General features: G+C 48.0%; 1 protein-coding gene across 3 annotated transcripts in view; it reads right to left on the bottom strand.

Annotated features, from left to right (window-relative positions):
* The window catches only part of ELP2 (elongator acetyltransferase complex subunit 2), a 751239-nt gene that overhangs the window by 78519 nt on the left and 655796 nt on the right, over window positions 1-16924 (bottom strand). The window contains exon 20 of one of the 3 annotated variants that reach the window (XM_029589989.1): window positions 3889-3902. The exons of the other annotated variants lie outside the window; for them this stretch is intronic. Within the exon in view, the coding sequence (XP_029445849.1) occupies window positions 3889-3902 (14 nt within the window). The remainder of the gene's footprint in view (window positions 1-3888; window positions 3903-16924) is intronic. 3 annotated transcript variants of the gene reach the window in all.

Here is a 16924-nt window from a genome sequence, read left to right as displayed (position 1 = left end):
ACATTTGTTTTTTTCTGGATTAATGGTGTTAGCAAATTCAGAGGTAATTTGGAACCAGGACTGGGAGGCATTATTGATGTTCGAAAGGTCAATGCTAATTAATTGTTTTTCAAGTTCCTGTTGAAGTAAGGCCTATATTTAAAGCTGGTGATATTGATATCTTCTAACCTAATTTTGATGTCAAATGTCATCCGATGGCGCCAACATGGACCTAGCATTCAGAGGTCAAAAAAGTCTTTCTGAGCATGCATGGGAGTTCTTGCATGCCCATGGTGCCTTGTGACCCTTCAGTATTTTCCAGATTTTAAGCTTTAGTAAGGCAGTCAACTCTCCAGGGCTGAGACATCCTGATGTCTATGGAGAACTCTGATTACAGGTAAGCAAACAATTTTTCCATTGACAAGCATGCCTGAATAAAGCATAACACGTGGTGAGACCCAAGCTGAGGGCTGCATTATGGAGCAATTATTGAAAAGACAACCCAACCCCATCAGGTGGAGAGAGGACTACTGGATGAACAGGCTGTGCAGAACTGTTTGTTGAAAATGTCTCTTCGGGACTTGCTGTCCAGACAATAGTGGGATGTGAAGGCGTGAACAAGCGACCAACTAGCAGATTTGCATATGTTCTCAATGGAAGTGGCCCTGACCTGAGCCAGTGAAGTCAGCATGACTCTCACTGGATAAGCCTTGATCGAGTATGTAATCTGCAAACCAACCGGTGCATAACAGTGCTCGATACACTCTGCTAGCCAATTAGTTCATTAGGCAACTGCCTTTACCAATCTATTGAGATCAGAGGACACAAATAGTTGATAAGCTTGATGGTGACGTTGAGTCCTCTAGATAACATGCCAGGGATTTTCTGCAGTTCAAGTATTGAAGAGACCTTTTTGCTTTGTGCGCATGTGGTCTTGGGAAGAATATTGGCAGCATAAAAGCTTGATTCATGTGAAAAGCAGATACCACTTTCAAAAGAAATTTAAGGCAAGTAAAAAAAAAACAACAAAAAAAACTGAGGCACAAAACCAGAGTCTACAATTTGCTTACTGATCATACTGAAGGGACATCAACAAGAAATTAGTCTTTCCAAGTCAGATACTTAAAGTCCACTGACTCAAGAGGCTCAAAGAAAGGTTTAATGATGTTGCGCTGGAGGTGGATTCTTGGACTGACGTAGGGTTGATGCAACCCGCAGGCAAGAGCCTATGGGTCCCCACCATCACAGTTGGAGTGGGCTGAAGCTAGAGGCCACTGGAGCTTCACCTATACCAGCAAACGTTCCCCTCGGGTTGAGCCTTTGGGTGCCGGGGCAAGCAGGACTTAGGCAGGCCTCGAGATTGGACGTCAAAGGCAGGTAGTTCAGCCCAGAGACAGCAGCCAGCAGGTGGCGTAGTTCTAACCTAGACTGTTCCCAGTACAGGAGCCCAAGCACCAAGGAACGAGGATTGACTGAAGGTGCTTGAGCAAAGAAAGGCCGGAGCCTTAGGAGTCCAAGTCCAGAGAATAGGGACAGAGGCGTCACTGTCGAACTTGAATGACAGCTGGTGGCAATTGGAAGGTGTAGCAAGGAACGTAGAACTCTGGTCATAAAAGGAGTCTATAAGATGGTCATCCGTAGCAATGGTCAGGGCACGGAGAAGGCAGGAGTGGTCAGACGTAGAAATGGTTGAGGCACGGAGAAGACAGGCGTGGTCAGGCATAGCAATAATCAAGGCACGGAGAAGTCAGGCGTTGCAATGGTCAAGGCACAGAGGAAGGCAGGCGTGGTCAAGCGTAGCAATGGTCAAGGCACGGAGGAAGGCAGGCGTGGTCAGGTGTAGCAATGGTCAAGGCATGGAGGAAGCCAGGCGTGGTCAGGCATAGCAATGGTCAAGGCACAGAGAAGGCAGGCGTGGTCAGGTGTAGCAATAGTCAAGGCACGGAGAAGGCAGACGTGGTCAGGCTTAGCAATGATCAAGGCACGGAGAAGGCAGGCATGGTCAGGTGTAGCAATGGTCAAGGCACGGAGAAGGCAGGCATGGTCAGGCGTAGCAGAGGTCAGGCTTGGAGAAGGCAGGCAAAGTGGGACATAGCAGAGGTCGGCACCAGGAGGTCAATCAAATGACAGACAAGACAAACAAGGAATCAGGAACCTGAAGGCAAACTGGAACACTGATCAAGGAAGCAGGGAGGCAACGAGTACTCAGAACCAAACAGGGAACCGAGGAGACCTGTTGCAAAGGCAACGCTTCAGTGCGAGGCCTGAGAATTTATACGCTGAAGGATCTGATGTCAGCATCCGGGTCCGCGGCCAGGTTCCTGCCGTGGGCCCATTTAAAAGGTTTACTGCTGCGTGCGCGCCTAGGGAGGGGTGCGGTGCTACTGGCGGCGTCTCTCCACGAACCCGCGGAGAGGGCCTGATGAATGGAGGCATCCTGGCTGGAAGTCCCAGGAAGTGGAGCAGCGCCAGAGGCACTGGCCAGAGCCCGAGGTCGGAGCCGGCGGCCCACTGCCGGCAAGCGACGGGGGAGCTGGAGCCTGGGGGTTGCTTAGAAAGATGAGAGGGCCGCACCATGGGGCTGCTACGGGCGGCGAGCGTAACAAATGAGTTCATCTAAAATTATGTTGAGGTCGCAAAAGAGATTTACTGACCAGAGGCTCAGAATGTCAGAGACTTTTCATGAACTTAGATACCATAGAATGAAGGAAGATAGCACTCCTTCCACCTGGTTGTAATTACAATGACACTGATATGAACCTTGATTGAAGAGATGCTGAGGCCTGAGGACAGGGGAAGAATAGATACTGAAGCAATCCTTCGGGCCACAGAAGGGATCCAGTGGCTGGATCACATCAAGAACATCTTTCACTTGAAAACTAGAATATTCTAGTTGAAGGTTTGCTGGCTGAATCAAACATATCCTCTACTCCTTTAGGGTGGAGTAGTAGGAAGAAATTACTGTGTGTTCAACATAAATGGTGAGAAGGCCAGCAAAGGCAGGCTTGAATGGCAGAGCTTGCCATCTTCCTGTGTGATGAGTCAAAGATATCCTCAAGAGAATCGGAGGATGAACATAAGCTGAGATAGGGAAACCACACTTGCTATGTCCAGGCTGGTTGTATGAGGATTATCTTCACCTTGTCCTGAGAATCTTCTGGAAAGCCCTGGCAATGAGAGGGATTGGCAGGTATACATAGAGTAGACAGATGCTCAAATCTAGCGCAAAAGCATCAAGATCTGATCTGTAGTTGCTTCAATACATGAAGCAGATCTTTTTTTGACCTTCCTGTTATACTCTCAGACGAACAGGTGGATCACTGATGTTCCCCCAACAACTGAATAGGTCTTGATCCAAGGACCACTCATGCAGAAGTAGAAACTCTGCTGAGATGTTCCACTAATGCATTCTGGATTCCCAAAGGTAGGTCACCTGGAGGAACCTACATAGTACCTGAATGCTCTAAGTCAGTGATGGCCAACCTTTTGAGCTCAGTGTGTCAAAATTCATAAAAAAAACCGAGCATAACTCGGGTGGTGTGTCACTTCTAGAAAAATCCATAATTGTGATATTTGTAGCTCTAATTATAACAAGAAGTTATAATTTTAATATATGTACTGTATTTATTAATAAAGCAAAAACAAATAATTCTTTACCTTGCCTGCTTAGTGACTTTTTTGTTGCTGAATTTCGTCGGCTAAATCTTCAATTAAAACACTCTCTCCCCCTCCCCCTCCCACACAAACTCTTACTCCCCTGGATTTTCTCATACACACTCATGCTCTCACACTCACTGGCTCCCTCACATACACACAAACACACACACCCAGGCAGGCTCCCATTCATTTTCACACCACTCCCGCTCCATCCCTCCAGGCAGGCACCAATTCATTCTCACACACACAGACCCCCAGGCAGGCACCTATGCATTCACACACACACACTCCCAGGCAGAGTCCCATTCATACACATGTACACACTAAAGGCAGACCCCCCTCTCTTTTGCCAGCAACCTCCGAACCTCTCTCATTCCTCTGCTGCCACTGTCACTGCTGCCACATGACTATTGGGGATGTTGCTATTCTTGCACATTCCCAAAGATTACATGTGCCAATCACTAAAAATATATATTTTTTTTTAACCTTTGCTGTCTGATCTTAGTTTTCTAATTGGTTGGTCACAGGCTTTTTTTTTCCACCTTCCCTTTATTTTTTTTTTTGCCAATTCCTTTTATATTGTCTTTTTTTCTGTTTCTTTTCTCTCCATCTTCTTCCCTCAAACACATAGTCAGGTTCTCATTCTCACATGCATTTCTCTCTCTCTCACACACACAGTCTCTCACTGGCACATGCTGTCTGACCCTCACACACAGGCTCTCTCTCACTCCCACATGCTGTCTTGCTCAAGCACATGCAGTCTCTGCAAACATTCAGGTCCTCACACACAATCTCTCAACTCATCTCGCGCGCACACACACACACACACAGACCCTCAGCCTCTCTCTCACCTCTGGGCCTCCTCTTCGCGGGTCGCCGCAGGATGGGCTCTGCAGCGGCCCTGCTACCGGGCTTCTTCCTCTTCTCGGGCCGCTGCGATTTGAGATTCACGGCGGCCCGTAAGCGCAAGCGATGCTCCTCTTCTGCACGCACTGATGCTTCACCTGAGCCTCCTTCCTGCCCACGCGGCTCCGGCAACGTTTACTTCCAGGGCCGCACGGGCAGGAAGGAGGAGAAGCATCAGCGCGTTCAACACGATCTTTTTCTTTGGGCTGTGGTGAAGTGAGCCTTACCACGGCTCTGCCTATCTGCCTGTCGCTGAGCCTCCCTGCGCCCGGGGGCATTGGGGGGGGGGGGGGGCTGGAGGGATACTAACAAAACTAAAAAACTAATTTTAAAGGGTTGGCGCAGCCGATAAAAAAAAAAGGCTCGGCACAGCCAATTAAAAAAAAAAAAAAATCGATAGTCCCGAAACGCTACGCGTGTCAGCAAAAACGGCTCGGCGTGTCATAGGTTAGCCATCACTGCTCTAAGTAAACAAACAATGGGGGCACAGGATCCTAGACCCTCTGCCAAGAATCCCAGAAAATTTGGGCGTAGGCTATCACTCACTGGGTTTCTTTCAGGCAACTTATCTTCCCGGAATCTCCAATACATTAACAGATTACTTAAGTAGAGTTTTTGATTCCTACGAGTGAACTCTGGACCAAGGAGTGGCAAACAGAATATTCAACCTTTAAGACTGACCATCAGTTGACTTGTTCACATCAGAAAGCAAGAGGAAAGACAACAACCTTTACACCATTCTTCAAAGCAAATGCTGATCCGCTCCAAATGATTTTCTGCTGAAGTGGGAGAAAAGTTACTGTAGAAGCTTCCACCACTTCCGCTGGTGGCATTAACAGTGCAGACAGGAGTGGTTCTCCTGCCTTATCAAGTTGTTAGTCTGTCCATCAATCCCTTGAACTGACCGTATTAACACAAGAGAGGGGTCATCTATATCATCCATGTCTCTCCTCCCTCAACTTGATGACATGGAAATTGAGCACTCGGTAGTTTCCATATTGCCACTCTCCAAGGAGGACATTGTGTTTTTGGCTAGGTAGCCATCCACCTGAAAGATATAAGGTTTGGAAGTATGTCTTATCTTGGTGTTAAGCAGGTTCCCAGGACCTTTTCACCTGTAATCCCAATGTTCTGCTTCAGTACTTGTTCTCTCTATCTTCATTGGGTCTCAGTTCAACATCAGTGCAAGTGCATCTTAATGACATCTCTGCTTACTACCCTCAAGTGGATGAAAAACCAATGTCCCTTCATTCTCCGGTATCAAAATTCATGAAGAGCTTGTGACATACAAAACCTCCAGTTGCAAAATCACCTGTGCCATGGGCTTTTAAATGCCATCTTAGCACAACTGATGAAGCGTCCCTGTGAGCCACTGGAATCAGCTTCTTTGAAACTTCTTATATGGAAAATAGCATTCTTAGTCACTATCACTTCAGCTAGACAAGTCTGTGAACTACAAGCATTAGTTTCATATTTTCTTTATTTGTGATTTTTTTCACAATAGGGTGGTGCTCCAAACTTATCCTAAATTTCTTCCTAAAGTGATTTCTGCATTTAATTTGTATCATGCTGTTTTTTCCATGTTCTTTCCAAGACCGCATACGCACAAAGGAGAGAAGGCCCTCCATTCGCTGGACTGTAAATGGGCCTTGAACTATTATCTGAGGAGAACATAATCACATCAACAGGCTTCTCAACTGTTCGTATCTTAAGATCCTAACAGACTAAGCATGGCCATTGCCAAACACACTCTAACTGGCTAATAGACTGTATCATGCATTGTTATGCATTGGGTGGCCTCCAGATCTGTGACGGCACACACACCTGCTTACTTCACCTAAGAGCTATACCTATTGAGGAGAACTGTAAAGATGCAACTACTGTCTGGGTAATTGATCAAGAAGCGACAATAACTTTGGGCAGGCAGTTTTGAGCATCATATTCACCTAATAGTTAACTCTTCACAGGGCAGCTGGGTTACTTATTCATTAAGGGCCTGATTTAAAAAGCATTTACTCGAGTAAAACTGGGTTTTACTTGAGCAAATGCACTTTGCTTAAGTAAGTGGGTTTTGAAAATTGCTACAATATATGCCATTGAATTTTCCATAGGATTTACTTGTGTAAGTGCACTTTACTTGAGTAAATGGCTTCTGAAAATTGCTACAATAGTAGTTTCATTTACGTGCATAACTCCTTTTGAAAATTACCCCCTAAGTGTTCTGCTATGCAGCCCAAAGCTTAGGATCCCCCCCTCCCCCGTGGCATGGCTATTTAAGACCTGCTTGTCAATGGAGAAAGCAAGTGCTTATTGTAATCAGGGTTCTTCACAGACAACAGGATGAATTAGCCATGCTTAATACCCACCCATCTCCCTGGAGAGTCAACTACCTAGCTAAAAGCTAAGATCTACAATGGACTGAGAGACTCATGAGGTAGCCCTCATTCTCAGTGGTAAAACTTTAATAAGATAGATAGTTGTGTCCATTTGGTGTCATGGTTTCTGCTATCTACAGAGAACCCCATTTATGGAAAGTAAACTCACTTTCTACTCCTACCTGGGAAGTGTGGTAAAATCAGTTTTCCTGCATGCCCAGTAATGTCTTACTATATTTATAACAGTCACTTTTGGGCACCAGATGAGGAACCAAGAAGTGACAAGAGGGATCCCCCTCTGGTCACGTGGGCTTCCACCAAAGCTGATCTCTCCTCAATGGTAAAGGAAAACACAGATTCACAGATGATGATATGCTGCCATCGCCAAGCATTTCATGAAGATCCTTGGGTCTGACAAAAGGCTGAAGAGCAGAACCTTATATTGGTAGTGTGTTGTCTCCACCATGAATCTGAGGTATTTTCCAGAAAGACAGATGGAGATATGAACATAAACGTCTTTCAGATACAGCGCACACATCCAGTCTCCCTCTTGTAAGAGGAGAGGATGGAGTCTAAAAGTTTATTCAGCTGATTTGTATAGTATAAGATATGTTCTCCAGTTTCAGTGTTTATTCTCACTCTATTTTATGCATGTTGACATTGTAAGCCACCTAGGGCTTTGAATAGGCAGCATATAAATCCTTGAAATAAATAAATGGTGTGGAGGGCATTTATCTTGTATTTCTCCTGTAACCACCTATATTCAGGCTTTATAAATCCAGGATGGGTCTCAATCCCCTTGACTTCTTGGGGATAAGAAAATAGTAGGAATAGAACCCCTTGCTGCATTCTTCGAAAGGAACAGACTCTATAGTCTGCTGGCTGAGAAGCGACTTCACCTCGAGATGAAGTTGGATTGAAGGCCAAAACATTGGTGAAGCACTGGGGAAAATGGTAACCAGACTCCACAATTTTGAGGAGCCAATGGTCCTTGGTGATCCTCCACTCAGAGGAACAGCTAGATTCTTCCCTTTAGTGGAGGGATCAAGGTCTGAGGTTTGGGGCTCATCAAAAACTAGGCCCTGGTTTAGGCTGCTGTAGCATCTTAGGTTGATGTCTCTCATGCAAGCATCCTCAGGCTTGAAGTTACTTTTGTGCAGTGCAGATGTAGCGCAATATCGCTGAAATTAGTGGAAAGGGTGTCTCTGAAAGAACAGCTAAAAAGCTTGTGTCTGGAAGAAGGACAGCTTAAAAGGTCCCCACCACTGGTCGGCTCCCACCAACAGGGACTAGATGGCCACAAGTTACGTCTTAATCAGGACAATGGTTTATATGATTTTCCTCAGAACATGGAATGCCAGCCAACTTGTAATGGACATCTCACAGACTGGTGGCTCTGCAGAAGATCTTGTTGCCAAGTCGAAGGATTCGTACACCGACTGGATGAGATGCTGCTCACACTCTCTTGCATCCAGAAATGCTTGCCATTAACTCTCTTGCTCCCTGTCCAGGGACTCCATGAGAAGTTTCAACTTGTCTACAGAATTGTGTACATATTGCACTATAAAGAGTTAATAGACTACAATACAGGCTTTTAGCATCAAGCTCTGGAAGACTTTCTTACTGAAGTTGTCCAGCAACCTGGGGTCCTTATCCAGGGGTATGCTAGAAAATATCCAGGTCTTCTTGGCCCAATTCAAAGCCAACTCTACCACCACGGGCTGGTACAGCAGTTGGCCTACACCAAAACTAGAAGCCTGCTGCATGTTATGTTTAAGATCCAGCTTCCTGGCTCCTGGGAGGCAGGAGGCTGGATTAGCCCACATTCTTTTTTGCAGGTCTTGCAGAATCTGATGAACTGGGAATGCTGCTGGTTTAGAAGGGGTTTCCAGAATCTGAAATAGGCCAAAGACTGCAGTGTGGGGATCCTTGTCCCTCCGAACATGGACTCTGATGGCCTTACCCAATTTATCTAGGAATCTGGAGTTCAAGATTTCTTCTGGTGGGGATGAATGCTCCAGCAAGTCAGTTAAGGGGTGAGAGGAAATTCCTGTAGACCCCTTGTATTGTTTGCTGGTTGTGGGATGTTTCCGTGACTGGCAGCACTTACTCTCAGATGCCGCAGGGCCACCCTGACAACATACTCTGTATCCATGGCTCGAACGCTGCTGCTTCAGTGTGCGCTCTCATTTCCGATAAGGGCCCTGCGGCAGGAAACCCTTGTTGGTACTTCCTGATGTCATCATGGCTGGGTATTTAAATCCAGCTGCACTCTGCACTGGCACCTTCACAACAAGTCCATTGCCATGCCTGCAATTCATGTTATGCCTTGTCTAACCTGCCCTTCCAAGCTTCATCTAGCCTTGTCCAGCTTTTCGTGTTTGTCCTTGTCTTGCTTATTCTTGTCTATGTTTCGCCTATCTCCAGTTCTGGACTCATCTTGTTCCTGGCCTCTTGCCTTGTTCTTGCCATGCCTTATTCCAGCCTGCCCTCTTCCTACTCGTGGCACGTCTGTCCATCCGTCCGTTTTCGTCTTGCTTATCCTCAGCCTGACGTCCAATTCTGACCCTTGCTTTGGATTCAACTTCACCTTTTCACTGCTTGTCCCAACCTTTGGTCTATCCCTGGACTTCCTTGCTTTTTGGATCTTGCCTAATTCCTACTGGCCCCCTGCACCCACAGGCCAACCTGTGGGGGAAGGGGTTGGTAAGGTGAACACCAGGGATTAGTCCTTATATGTGTCCACCTACTGATGTCATGGTGCTAGTGGGTTCAACAGTACGGTGGTGCCAATCATGTTCAGGCGCAAGGCTCACTGTACGTGCCTCCCCCTGCCCCCCCCCGAACCGAATGGTGAGGGTTGCTAAATGCTAATCCCTGACCCTGAAAAAGAAGATGGCAATCGAAATGGAGCCCTTAGTCCTCTCAGAAGGGAAAACTCTCGGGGAAAGTCCCAATTGGCCATGCCCCATGCTTCGTCCTCTGAATGCTGGCTGGACTTCTCCACAGAGAAGATGGCCTGCTTGATGGAGGTGGTCTAGATTCTTCTGCTGAAATTTCTTATGATACTTCCCATAGTATACAAGTGTCCCTCTCCCTCGAGGGAACAAATTCATCATCCTGGATAGGAGAGGCTGAAGGGTGCCCTTCTGGTCACTGGCCACTAAACAGATAGTAGAGTTGCTTACCTGTATCAGGTGTTCTCTCAGGACAGCAGAATGTAGTCCTCACATGTGGGTGATGTCACTGGATGGAGCCCTATCACGGAAAGCTTTTCTGTCAAAGTTTCTAGAAGTTTTGACTGGCACACTGAGCATGCTCAGCATGCCATAATCCCTGTAGCCACAGGGGTCTCCCTTCAGTCTCGTTTGTAGCAAAAGGCAGTAATGTGCTGCAAATGTGTGAAGAGAACGCCATGTTGCAGCTTTACAAATCTCAGCAATCGGTACTGAACGATAGTGTGCTGACGCTGCCAAGACTCTCTTACCGAGTGCGCCTTCACTCGTTCCTGGCGGGGAAGGCCTGCTTTTTCATAGCAGAATTTGATACAGTCTGCTAGCCAGTTGGAAAAAGTTTGTTTGCCCATTGCAACTCCTGGTTTGTTTTTATCAAAAGAAACGAAGAGTTGGGTAGATTTCCTATCGACTGCCGTACGGGCTAGGTAAAATGCAAGTGCATGTTTACAGTCCAAGGTGTGTAAAACTCTCTCTCCCTGGTGAGAGTGAGGTCTTGGGAAAAAGGTGGACAAGACTATAGACTGATTCAAGTGAAAGTCAGTTACCACCTTGGGAAGGAATTTAGGGTGAGTACGCAGGACCACGCGGTAATGTAGGAACCTTGTATAGGGTGAGTATGTGACAAGTGCTTGTAACTCATTAACCCTTCGAGCAGATGTAATGGCTACTAGGAAGAGAACTTTCCATGTAAGAAACTTAACATCGCAGGAGTGCAAAGGCTCAAACGGGGAGCGCATGAGCAGCCTTGTAAGTACTACATTTAGGTCCCATTCAGTGACTGGTGGCCGTAGAGAGGGCCTGAGTTATATTAAGCCCCTCATAAGCCGACTCACAAGGGGTTGCACTGTTATTGGGGCATCCCCTACTCCCTTGTGGTACACTGAGATGGCACTCAGGTGTACCCTCACAGAGAAAGTCTGGAGACCAGAGTCTGAAAGTTGCCAGAGATAGTCTAAAAGAGATGGAGTGGGGCATGAAAAAAGGGTCAATACCTTTTTGTGTGTACCATATGGTAAATCTATTCCATTTAGAACGATAGGATTTTCGTGTGGAAGGCTTTCGTGAAGCTACAAGCACTTGAGAGATATCAGTTGAGCGGTTGTAGGATCAACATCCAGGCTGTGAGGAATAGTCTGAAGGTTTGGGTGGCGTAACATGCCTTGTTCTGAGTAATAAGAGTGGGCGCTGTGCCCAGGTGAATGGGTTCTCTGATTGAGAGGTCAAGAAGTATGGGAAACCATACTTGTTGAGGCCAATATGAGGCTATGAGTATCATTGATCTTTTGTCCTGTTGTAGTTTCATGAGAGTTTTGGCTATCAGCGGTATCGGGGATACACGTATGAGGCCTATGTTTCAGGGGCGAGCGAAGGTGTCCATGGCTAATGTGTGCTGTTGCCTGTGCAGGGAGCAGAATTTGTCCACTTTGTGATTCAGTTCGGATGCAAAGAGGTAGATTGTTGGTTGACCCCAACGCTGGAAGATTTTCTTCATTACCATAGGATCTAGAGACCACTCATGAGGATGGAACTGTTGACTGAGGCGATCTGCTAGTATGTTCTGTATGCCTGCTAGATAAGTGGCCCGTAGATGCATGGAGTGTGCAAGGGCCCAAGCCCAGATCTGCGCAGCTTCTTGGTAGAGGAGATAAGAGCCTGTGTCTCCCTGCTTGTTCAAGTACCACATTGCAAATGTGTTGCTGTTTGTATGAGAACAGTCTTGTGTGAAAGGCAGTCCTTGAACGCATATTGAGCATAACGTAGCCTGAAGTTCTAGGAAGTTGAACTGAAATCTTGCTTCGAGCTGTGTCCAAGTTCCTTGAGTTTGAAGGTTGTTCACATGAGCTCCCCAATCCAAGCTGGATGCGTCTGTGGTTAAGGTCATTTGTGGAACTGGTTGCTGGAAGGGTAGACCTGTCAGCAAGTTGGCTTTGTTTGTCCACCAGAGAAGCGATAGACATAGCTGGTGGGTTACATGAATCTGGGATGAAAGAGGTTGAGTGGCTTGGAGTCATTAAGATTTCAAAGTCCATTGAGTTATTCTCATGGCCAGTCTGGCCATAGGAGTGACGTGGACTGTGGAAGCCATGTGGCCCAGTAACATTAGGAATTGATGGGCTGAGGCTGTTTCTTTTGTGCACAGAGACAAAGCTAGCTTGGAGAGTGTGTTTGTGTGGTCGCTGGGCAGGAAGGCCTTTGCAACTGTGGTGTCCAAATCTGCTCCGATGAAAGTAAGGAGGTGAGATGGAGTGAGGTGGGATTTTTGGTAGTTGATGAGAAATCCCAACGAGTGTAGTAGATTGATAGTGATCTTGAGAGCGTTGAGAGCTCCTTGCCTGGATTGGCTCTTGATTAGCCAGTTGTCCAGGTAAGGAAACACGTGTATGCTGCTCTTGCGTAGATTGGGCCGCAGCCACTACTAAGCACTTTGTAAATACATGGGGTGCCGAGGCAAGTCCGAAAGGCAGAACCCGGTATTGAAAATGTTGATGTCCCACTATAAAGCGCAGCTACTTGCGGTGTTATGAATGTGGGCCCTTATATCGCGGTAAGACTACCGTCGACGGGCAAGGCCTTGCTCACCTAGGACTCTTGCTAGAAGACTTCACCCTGGAAGCACGCGACCCCCCCCGGGAGAGGCCCGTAGGGGTCCCGCCGCTGGGACTTAGGCGATTCCTCTGAGGACTGTAGAAGGTCTGGATGCAGGCGCCTCCTGCAGGTCGTGGGTTCCAGACGGCTGGCGCCTCCAGCAGGTCGTGACAGTCTTGAGGATGGAATTCAAGAGAAGTCCAAGTCCGGTCTAAAGTTCAAAATACCAGCGAGATCCAAATCCAGTCCAAGTGAAAAGCAGGAGAAAGGTCCGCAGCCGTACCAGGGTCGAGGCAGGAGAAGGGTCCAAAGCCGTACCAGGGTCGAGACAGGAGAAGGGTCCAAAGCCGTACCAAGGTCGAGCCAAGAATCAGTCCACGGAGCAGGAGAGGAGACGGGATGATGAACAGGAACCAGGAGCCAGGAACACACTCTAGGCAGGAACCTCAATACTAAGGCAAGGACTGGATGCACAGCCCTTGCCTTAAGTACAGGAAGCGGAAGGAGGAGCTGTGGAGGGAGCCATGACACATCCTGTCATGGCCCCTTTAAGAATAGCAATGCAGTCGCGCGCGCTGCCCTAAGGAGAGCAGGGGGATTAGTCAGCTGGCCGCGGAGCCATGCTGCCGGCTCGGCACAGGCGGCGGTGAAGACGCGAACAGGCAGGGCAGGCTGTCCAGCAGATCCCCGGCGTCCACCTAAGTAATCCGGGTGAGTCCCCTGCTACTCCGGGTCCGTTCTTCGTTGCGGCCGACCGCGGCCGGCGGCCATGACACCCGGTCCCGGTCGCGGTCTTCCGCGGCCGATAGCGCTAACAGTACCCCCTCCCTTAGGCCTCCCCCGAGAAGGCCGGGGTTTACCGGGGTGTGCGGAATGAAAGTCAGCGAGCAAGGATTTGTCCAAGATATTCTTTGCAGGTTCCCAGGAGTTCTCCTCCGGACCAAAACCCTCCCAGGCCAGGAGATACTCCCAAACGGAGCCCCGTTTCCGGACATCCAACACTTCCTGAACACGATAAACCGTTTCATCCAGTGCCTGAAGGGGTGCAGGCTCCGGCGGCTTCCGATGAGGCCATCTGAGGATCAATGGTTTAAGAAGAGACACATGGAAAGAATTGTGAATGCGCAAGGAAGCCGGCAACCGGAGCTGATAGGTCACAGGACCCAGTTGTCGCAACACCGGAAAGGGACCAATATAACGAGGAGCCAGTCTCATAGAAGGGACCCTCAGGCGGATATGCCGGGTGCTGAGCCATACTTTCTCCCCGGACTGAAACTGCGGAGCTGGACGTCGATGTGGATCCGTAAATCTCTTCGCGGAACAGGCCGCCTTCCGCAACAGCAGTTGCGTATGGGACCAAAGACGTTTTAGTTGGGAAGCAGTCAACTGAGCAGCCGGAGAAGGCACAGGCAATGGTACAGGTAAAGGTGGGCGAGGTTAGCGACCGAAGACAATCTGGAAAGGAGACGCTCCCGTAGAGGTGCCCGCATGTGAATTATGGGAAAATTCCGCCCAGGAGAGAAGGGATGCCCAGTCATCTTGACGAGAGTTAACGTACAGCCGGAGGAACTGTTTGAGCGAACGGTTAGTACGTTCAGCCTGACCATTCGCCTGCGGATGAAACGCCGTGGTGAAATCCAAGGAAATCCGGAACTTTTTGCAGAGATGAAGCCAATAGCGAGCCGTGAACTGCGGTCCCCGATCCGAAGTGATATGAAGAGGCAGGCCATGGAGACGGAAGATGTGGAGCATGAACAATTGAGCCAGTCGTGGGGCAGACGGGAGGGAGGGAAGCGGAATAAAATGGGCCATTTTAGAAAAGCGATCCACCACCACCCATATCACAGTATTGCCCTCGGAAGCGGGAAGTTCAACTATAAAATCTGTGGAGATATGCGTCCAAGGGCTGGTGGGAACGGGCAATGGTTGTAATAAGCCCCAAGGTTTCCCGGTGAGAACTTTATGTTGAGCGCAGACTGGACAAGAGTCCACATAAGCCCGTATATCCTTATGCATCTCGGGCCACCAATAATACTGTTGTAACAGCGCCTGCGTTCGCCGTCGTCCCGGGTGTCCCGCCAGTCTGGAGTCATGACCCCAAGCTAAAACTTTATTGCGTAGTCGTTGGGGCACCACCGTTTTCCCGGGTGGCACAGTGAAGGTAGCGGACAGGATGATACGGGCTGGATCAATGATATGTTGTTCTGAGTCCACAATATCTTCAGGGGAGAATGAACGGGATAAGGCGTCGGCTTTAACGTTCTTATCGGCAGGGCGATAACGTATTTCCATATTGAATCGAGTAAAAAAGAGAGCCCAACGGGCTTGACGTGGGTTTAATCGTTGAGCTTGTTGCAAATACGTTAAATTTTTGTGATCCGTAAAGATGGTGATGCGATGTTGGGCTCCTTCTAGCCACTGTCTCCACTCGTCCAGCGCCATCTTAATAGCCAGCAGCTCCCTGTCGCCAATGGAATAGTTACGTTCCGCTGCAGAAAATTTTTTAGAGAAATACGAACAAGGATGCGTAGCTCCGGATGTAGTAGTCTGACTCAGGACGGCCCCAACTCCTTCAGCGGAAGCATCGACTTCTATAAAAAATGGACGCTTGGGGTCGGGGTGCCGAAGACAGGGCTGCCGAAGGAAAGAGTCTTTAAGGGTTTGAAAAGCTTCCTCGGCCTCCACAGGCCAGATCTTGTTGTTAGCTCCTTTACGAGTCATGGCAGTCAAAGGTGCAGTAATTTTGGAGAAATTCTGAATAAAACTGCGGTAGTAATTAGCGAACCCTAAAAAACGTTGAAGTGCACGCAGTCCATTAGGCTGAGGCCATTCTTTGATACATTTTAGCTTAGCAGGGTCCATTTGAAATCCTCTGTTAGATATAATGTAGCCCAGGAAAGGTAGGGACTTTTTTTCAAAAATACACTTTTCAATCTTAGCGTACAATTTATTTTCTCTTAACCGCTGTAATACTTGAATGACGTGTAGTCTGTGAGCTTGTAAATTAGCCGAGAAGATCAAAATGTCATCCAAGTAGACCACAACACAGATATAAAGCAGATCTCGGAATATTTCATTAACGAAGTTTTGAAATACAGCAGGGGCATTAGTCAGTCCAAACGGCATCACCAGGTATTCATAATGTCCGTCTCTCGTGTTGAATGCCGTTTTCCATTCATCACCCTCGCGAATTCTGATAAGATTGTAGGCCCCTCTGAGATCCAATTTGGAAAATATTTGAGCCCCTTGTAAACGGTCAAAGAGTTCGGCAATCAAAGGTAATGGGTAGCGATCTTTAATGGTGATAGCATTGAGTCCACGGAAATCAATGCAGGGTCTCAGAGTTCCATCTTTTTTTCCCACGAAGAAAAACCCAGCTCCGGCCGGGGAGGTAGAACGTCGAATGAACCCTTTTTGTAAATTCTCCTGAATATAACTGGTCATAGCCTGAGTCTCTGAAGCGGATAGGGCATAGACCTTCCCTCGGGGAGGAGAGGCCCCAGGAACAAGGTTAATGGCACAGTCAAAATCTCGATGAGGCGGCAGGATCTCCGCAGCCTTTTTAGAGAAGACATCCGCGAACTGGCTATAATGGGCAGGTAGCCCTTCGAGTCGTGTAATGCATAGGTAGCTGTCGGTAGGCATGGGTTCCTGAAGACAGGTCTCTTGACAAGCAGTTCCCCATCGCAGGAGTTTCAGGGTTGTCCAGTCAAACTGCGGATTGTGCTGTTGCAACCAAGGAATCCCCAATACTACGGGGTGTATGGCCCTCTGGATAACGTAAAATGACATTTGTTCGCAATGTTTGGGTCCAATGTGACACTCCAGAGGAACAGTCTGATGGGTTATCCTCCCCGGTAGCGGGTCTCCATGAATAGAGGATATAATCAATGGTGTAGGACAAGGCTGCAGAGGAATATGGAGTTTCTCCACGATCTCTTGAAGAATAAAACTCCCTTCGGCGCCCGAGTCTACTAGCGCCATGGTGGAGAAATGTAGGTCCTTAAGAGCCAGTGAAATCCGGAGAGTAAGTGGAGGAGCTGGAGAGGTACTGCCTAGGGTTACTCCTCCGCCAGAGCCTAGGCTTTGAAGTTTCCCGGACGAATCGGGCATCGGGCTATGAGGTGACCCGATCCTCCACAGTACATACATAGGCCTGACCGACGACGTCTCTGTCGCTCCTCA

The sequence above is a fragment of the Rhinatrema bivittatum genome, chromosome 2 (assembly GCF_901001135.1).
Source record: "Rhinatrema bivittatum chromosome 2, aRhiBiv1.1, whole genome shotgun sequence".
Classification (NCBI taxonomy): domain Eukaryota; kingdom Metazoa; phylum Chordata; class Amphibia; order Gymnophiona; family Rhinatrematidae; genus Rhinatrema; species Rhinatrema bivittatum.
This window is presented reverse-complemented; position numbering and strand designations above follow the sequence as displayed.